The 7,199-nt window shown below is 39.5% G+C and overlaps 1 protein-coding gene across 1 annotated transcript; it reads right to left on the bottom strand.

Annotated features, from left to right (window-relative positions):
- Positions 1-5,019: 5,019 nt before the first annotated feature.
- LOC127872893 (zinc finger MYM-type protein 1-like) lies at positions 5,020-6,771 on the bottom strand. Its single transcript, XM_052416428.1, has one exon. It carries the CDS (start codon positions 6,769-6,771, stop codon positions 5,020-5,022), a length of 1,752 nt encoding a protein of 583 aa, XP_052272388.1.
- Between the last annotated feature and the right edge of the window lie 428 nt (positions 6,772-7,199).

Here is a 7,199-nt window from a genome sequence, read left to right as displayed (position 1 = left end):
TATTGGCTGTATCTTATAGCAGAACTAATTTCACAGTATTGACTGGTGTTTAGACATATATTTGATAGTATATATATGATAGCGAACATCTTTTTACAAGATAAAAAATTATTCAAAAAATGGATTGCTTAGATAACAATGTCTTCCATTAAAGATCTAAGATATTGTAATTCAAAATTGATTGTGATCAATTTGGTTGCCTTGGAAATCATGTATACCGGAAAATGTTGAACGTGTGTGTAAGTAAAGAGAGGGACGCGATAGAAAACGTGAAGTTTCATATACCGAACAATGTGCAAAAAATATGGCATCTAGACTTGCATCTTTCTGTCATGCCTGTATTGACAGATATAGAGAACCTGGTGAAATGGCAGTGTGAAATACTTCATACATATCCCCTAGATGAGGTTTGATTTGTTAAAAAAGGATGTTAAATAAAATAAGATGAAATGTCTTTGAATACTTTCGCAATCTGTCAAGCGTTCAATGAATAACTTTAAAGATCTATAATTGAACACTTATTTTAGTGTGGTTGTGTATAAACAAGGCTTTGCCTTTTAGCATTGTTTCATTATAAAGACCCTTAAACTACAAAATGTCAAACTGTTCAAAACTCTATGAAAGCCTCCATCCCATAGTGGTATCAGAACAGGACTATAAATTGTAAGGTTCCAAGTTTGAGTCTCTGTTTTAGCTCACCTGAGCACATAGTGCTTATGAGGAGCTTTCAGGAGTCATGTTATCCATCATCCATCTGTCTGTGCATGGGTTACAAGTTCTTTTCTTAGGTGATCAGATAAGCATGACACAAAGCAGTTTTAGACAACATAATTTAATCAGTCTTTATGAAGCATTTATTTATTTATAGTTTTTTATCAATTTTATCATTCTCTATACAAAGTTAACAAAGAGGACTGAACTAAAATACATTTAAACAAGCAGTATAACAATGCTGCCTGATGATGTAAGAATTGATCTGAAGACATTGTATTGCTGCTCTTGGTGTCATTGTCAATGGCATTGCTTGCATCAGGGTGAATAACATAAGAATCAAGCATACACGACTCCAATCCTCGCAAAGCCGCAGTTGTTATGATTTACACGTCGTCTTAAAATATAATAATATTCTGTTGTTAGAATCAATTATATTAATGTACAAACAAGAATCTGAATTAAATTTTTCTTTGGCAAGCAATTGTTTTGTGTTCACCTCTGATTAGCTCAGTCCCATTCAAGTCAGGATAATAAGAGGGAAGTCTCAGAACCCCTGTTTTGTCTAATTGATTCCTAGATAGCATAATTTGGAGCTGGTCTGTTAGGGCATGCTGACAGCAATAATTGTGTTACAAGCAGTGTTTCAGCAAATTGAATCTTGTTCCATTGAACAAGCCTGAAAATATAAACATTGATAGTGTAAACAATTTTACAAAATCAATTAAAAAACATACCTTTATGTCATCTCTATTGCTGTAAGAGTTTGGGCTCTGGTCGGTTTTGCATGGATTGGTTAACTTGCATGGCTCAATAGCAGTACATAGGCAACAACAAATCTTTCACCCAGTTTGTTAAATAAGTCCTATTCATCTCTTTATAATTATTATTATAATTGCTTGTGGATATGGATGCCTTATAAATGAGCTGTGCTCCTAACATCAAAGCCATCTTTCCCACCAGAATGAATGACTATTAAAAGTTGGACATAGCTGAAGGGAGGGGTGAGCCGGGTTGTGGAGGGGCCTTTTCATCAATGCTGTGTTGACCAATGTTTCATCTCTGTATATAAGTTTTGATCCTTGTTTCAATTCTTATTTTGCAGTTAGAAAGTTGACCTCTGCCACACACTAGAAGTCTTTTCATTAAATATCATATTGTTTTTGGTTGTTTCTTTCGGAGCATGAACCAGTCTGTTGAGAAATTTCCCATAGAAAATGAAAGCGCAGTTATAATTAATATCTTCTTCACGCACAAGTACTGTGATTTTAGTGTATCAAGCTGTTATCTAACAGCATATAACTCATGCACTTTGTTTCTGAAAACAGTAACATAGAAATCATCAATTGGGTTACATGCTGAACCCTTTCATGGTTGAGGCAAGGAGAGTCCACCTTGGGCATTCTTTTCCTGTTGTATTCTGGAGATGGTCCTTCTTCCTCCTTTAGTGACCTTGGCCGTTCACACATCATAGGAATCAATATCTTGCCAAATCCAAACCTTCTATAGACTTGCAGGGCATGCTAATTTTTAGCTTACCTATGTGGCTTGAAGGATGTAACACATGTAAAATATACCTACTTTTGATGGGAAAGTGAATTTATGTATTTTGTCTTTATTTATGGTATGAATAAAAAAGACAGGATTCAAACTCGGGACCTTTATGTTTGAAGTTCTGGGCTGATACCACAATGCTAAACTTTCAGGGTATGCAATATTTAAAGATTTCCAACTGGCTGGATGATGGGGGTTTGATACATGCTTAACAAACATCTCTTGTTTTTTTCAGGTTTTCACTGTTGCAAAAAAATGCTTGAAAAAAAACATCAAGCTAGCCCTGTTTGGTTATTAGATATACTTTAATTTGTGTTAGATATGTCTTCTTGTGATAATTTGGTAATTTTTACCAAACATTATTTTCCTTCTTTTTGGTGAAGCCTTTTACATGCCAACAAAAATAATTGGAAACTTCCTGTTAATTATACAGAAAGGAGTATCTTCAGAAACCTCAACTACATTAACTTCTTATTAACACATCTGCCAGCCTTTAATAATGTACTAATATTTACAGTCTGACAAATTGTATCAGTTTGCCAAGGATTTGTTTGCTGTAAATGTTTCCAGGTTTTGTAAACAATAAACAGTCATGTTCACGGGCATGTTAACAAGTATTGGTCACTGCATATGATCTGGCCATCATCAATGAACAATAGGTAACATTAAGGCTGTAGTAACCAAGGGAGAAAAGTCCTGCTAACTTTTACTGGGAAACTATCTGAAGAGTTGCCTTTCTTTGGTATTAAGTATTGCAATATGTGACAAAATTAAGCATTTATTTACTATATTTGTAACATTGAATGGCTGGAGATTCTAGCTTTAATCTTAACATTTATTTATATACACCTCACTCCATTTATTCATTACAAATATAATCTTCATAACAAATATGCCAGTGCTTGGGTACCTTTTGGACTTTATGGGAGATAACTATGTTTTACTAACTTTAGTTGAATAAGTGCAGTTACTGCCCATAATTCATGGGTGCTTTGCAGATACACATTGTGTGTGATTTTGTGCTTTTTTTGAGACAGATAAATTATTACAAAGTTATGTAAATCAGCAGTTTTGTAGAATGTTATATTAGTTCTAAAGGATTTATTCTGAAGTAAAAAATATTTCACATTTGGCTACTGAGTACTGGTATACAATGACATCAACAGATTCATCTGTTGTACTGATAATATTAACCCTTTCAGTGCGGGAACCGAATTTTAAAGGCCTTTGCAAACAGTTTGGATCCAGATGAGACGCCACAGAACGTGGCGTCTCATCTGGATCCAAACTGTTTGCTATTCTGATAGTATTCTTTGAAAAAAATCGAAGAAAATGCTAATTTTAGAAATTCAGCAGACGACATTTTAGCAGAAGACAAATTACCCAGCATGCAAAGGGTTAAGAGTGTAGTAGCAGCTGCAGTAGCAACACAACTAATCAATACCTAAAAAAGTAAAATCAACTTTTTGATGGTTTTTAGAATATGATGAGAAATATATGTCTTACAATACCATTCAAATTGTATTGTCTATTCATAGTCACATGTGGTATTTTCGTTAAGGGGATATGTGTTAGTCTTTGAATTAATTTCCTTTTGTCCCAGTCAGGGGTATGGCTGGTGATGTTTGTCCCATTATTCCAACATAGACAGGCCAGCAATTTCTGATAACTGGATTTGAGAACTCTGAACAACAATGGCCTTTCATCAATTTCTCCACATGTCAGCCTGTGGGGGTGGGGTATATTAAGGCTTAACACATTAAATGATTAATAACAAGTGGAGGCCCATTATGTCCATTGATTTTTCACTTGCTAGTGTGCCAAATTTAGATTGAAATCTTTTGTTTGTTTCCTGTCTGAGGGATTCTGAAGTTGTCAATAGTCTTTGTTACAATATCGGATTTTCCACAATCGTTTTGTTTTCTGGATTTTGATAAAATGGTCTTTCTTAAATGTCAATGTTATTTTGCATTTTAGTAAAGCCAACCCAGGGGCGTAGATAACCTCCCAACATTGGGGGGGCGGTCCAGTTTCTGTACTGGGAACTTAAAGAGGTTCGTTTGAGAGGGTTGTCCTCTCCCGTGGTTCCGAAAAAAATTACAATTACAATTAAAATGGTGCGTTTTTGGGGAACTTTCATGTTGATATAAATGTTATTGTTTTCTTTCCAAAAACTCTAATTACAACATAAAATTAAGTAAATGTTTATGTATTTTAATGACGGAGTTTTACAAGTGATATGAAAAATAAAAACATTAACATTACATTCACAATGGATATATTTTATTACTGATGGACATATTTAACACCTGAAAATGGGAGAGTGTTATAAATAACCACATGAAAATACACAACAACAAATACAATATGACATGATTAGTAAAGAATGTATCCACATTTCGAGCACTATTAAAATACTGAACCAGGATGAAGAAATATTATTAAATTAAGTTAAATAAACAAAAATTACGGATAATTCATTTTTAAGCCACAATTTATCATGCACTGTTCGCGTAATGTTAATGCCAAGTGTCACATTCTATGAAAACTTCCCGAAGATAGTTAACCGTGATTCATTCACACTGACGAACTCATTGGCAACATCTAACAAGTCCATTGCGTCGGTAGCACACCTGTGCACGTGGAGCGTCATGAGGTGGGTGAGTCTCTCCTGTGTCATAGACGTCCGGAGGTACGTCTTCAGGCGTCTCAGGCCGGAGAAGGACCTCTCGCTGGTGGCGTTGGTGGCGGGCATTACCAGGACGTGGCGGAGGACGTGCATTCTGAGAAAAAGAGGCGAGACTCAAGAGACAAGTCGCGGAAGAACGTGACAATGTCCGTGATGGTCTTGACCTTCTTGTCCCGTACGGCGACCTGGTACGTCTCCAGCTGAGTGGTGAGCGCCTGCTCGTTGAAGTCGTCCCTGTAGAAGTCCATCACGCTCCGCAGATGAGTGGCGTAGTCACCACCACAGGCGCAGCACACCAGAAGGTCTTGGAGGGATCTGTAGGTTTTGTAGCCTGGCTGATCGAATCTGTCCTTGATACACGCGATCACCAAATCGAATGCTTCAAAGTAGACCTGGCGGTACCGATCACGTTTTGTGGCTGGATACTCGTGGGCCCCGGTTCCAACGTCATAGCGTTTCGGCATCTTGCGTCGCCTGGGAACCACTGGCTCTCCTACGTCGACGTCATCGAGCTGGCTGTTGACGTCAACCCAAAACTTGTCGAAGGCATTGTCGGAGCGCTTGCTGGTCAATGTTTCCACCGTCATTGAAGCAACTGCCTGACCCTCTGATGCGGACATGTCCTTCTGTTGTAGGGTGCGGCTCAAGTTGTCTGTATGTCGCAGGATGATGTAACCCAGATGGACACCAAAGAAGAGGTCGAAGCTCTCCATCTGGGACCGCACGCCTACTATCCTGGAACGGATCTCCGAGTCTTTGGTCTGCTCGTAGCAGGTGTCCCACAAGGTCTGTAACACAGTGTAGTTGTCTAAGACACTACACAGGCTTGCTGCACGCACTGTCCATCTCGTGGGGCACAGTACACGGAAACCAGGGGTATCGGGGCTCATCTCCTCCTTCAGGGTCTGTAAGGTACTGTCCCTCTTTGGTGAATACTTAATCAGTTTGGAGACTTCATGCACTGTATCCATGGTGTCGCGCAAGAGCTTGCACTGACGTACACAGTCCCCAACGGCCAGATTGAGTGCATGTCCGTAGCAGTGCGTGAACACAGCTCGCTCCTCCTTTGCTAAGATGTTGGTCGCCACACCACGCTTCGCTCCGGTCATGTTGCTGGCCCCGTCATAACACTGCCCTCTGCACTGGCTCAAGGATAGGTTCATTCTTAGAAGAGTGTCTTCTATGACCGACGTCAGTGTAGTGGCGTCAATGGAATTTACTTGGTGAAACCCAACAAAGTCCTCGTGCACATTTAAGTCCTCGTCCACGTGTCTGAAGACTACCACCACTTGTTCTCGGTTGGACTTGTCTGTTGTCTCGTCAGCCATGATTGTGTAGAACTCGTTTGTCTTGATGTCGCTGGCCACTTTACGGAGGATGCGCAGTGCCATGAGCTGGAGTATTTCATTCTGGATATCAGGGGCGACGAACTTGTCCCGCTTCCGTTCCAGCCACGCGAGAATAGAGCTGTCCGTCTCCCCGTGGTGTTGTAGCAGCTGCATGAAGTTCCCCTCATCGTCGTCGTGCCCACGTAGCGCGATGCCCTGGCGTGCGAGGAACTGTATGCTGCGTAGGATTTGCAGCAGCTGCTTCCGGTTGTCGGCCTTCTCCTTAGCGTGCCCCGCTGACAGCATCTCCCCCACGTCACGCGTCGTGGCGGGAAGCGTCACCAGTCGCTCGACCGCCTCCTTGTGGCACTCGCTTTTTTCGTGCTTCCGGAACTTCTCGGTACCCGCTTTCCATTTGGAGAAGCCATCACTGATGAAGCTGCCGTCCACCTTCGTGTTGCCGATCTTGCCCAACTTCTTGGCCGCCATGCAGAGGTGGCAGAACGCAAGGTCCCGGCTCTGAAAAGAATAACATTGTAATAAATTTTGTGTTAAATATTAATGATAATAATAAGAAACATTATTAAGCAACATTTTTTTTTACAATACGAGTATTTTTTGTATGTTGTGCCTTTTTTTCTAAATTTCGTTTGTATTTAGATCAACGTTAGGTTCAGAAAAGATAAGAACGATCGCAAATTAAAATTTAATACTAATATACATACCTCATCGTAGTGGAGCCATGTGAAGGAATTAAACCAACAAGATTGGAATGAACGCTGTTCTGGCTTTTTCTTCCCGAATGTACGCTTAGGAAACGCAAAATTTCGAGGCTGATTAGGAATACTCATTTTGAACATTAAACAATTACATATATGATATTGTTTCAATGATTTCTAATCAAATAATAACTGATG

The sequence above is a fragment of the Dreissena polymorpha genome, chromosome 1 (assembly GCF_020536995.1).
Source record: "Dreissena polymorpha isolate Duluth1 chromosome 1, UMN_Dpol_1.0, whole genome shotgun sequence".
Taxonomy (NCBI): domain Eukaryota; kingdom Metazoa; phylum Mollusca; class Bivalvia; order Myida; family Dreissenidae; genus Dreissena; species Dreissena polymorpha.
Note: the sequence above shows the minus strand (reverse complement) of the source record. Positions and strands in the feature narration are given on the sequence as shown.

Bases quoted from the DNA above. Each gene is read 5' to 3' on its own strand.
- LOC127872893 (XM_052416428.1), bottom strand. From the start codon at position 6,771: ATGGCGGCCAAGAAGTTGGGCAAGATCGGCAACACGAAGGTGGACGGC.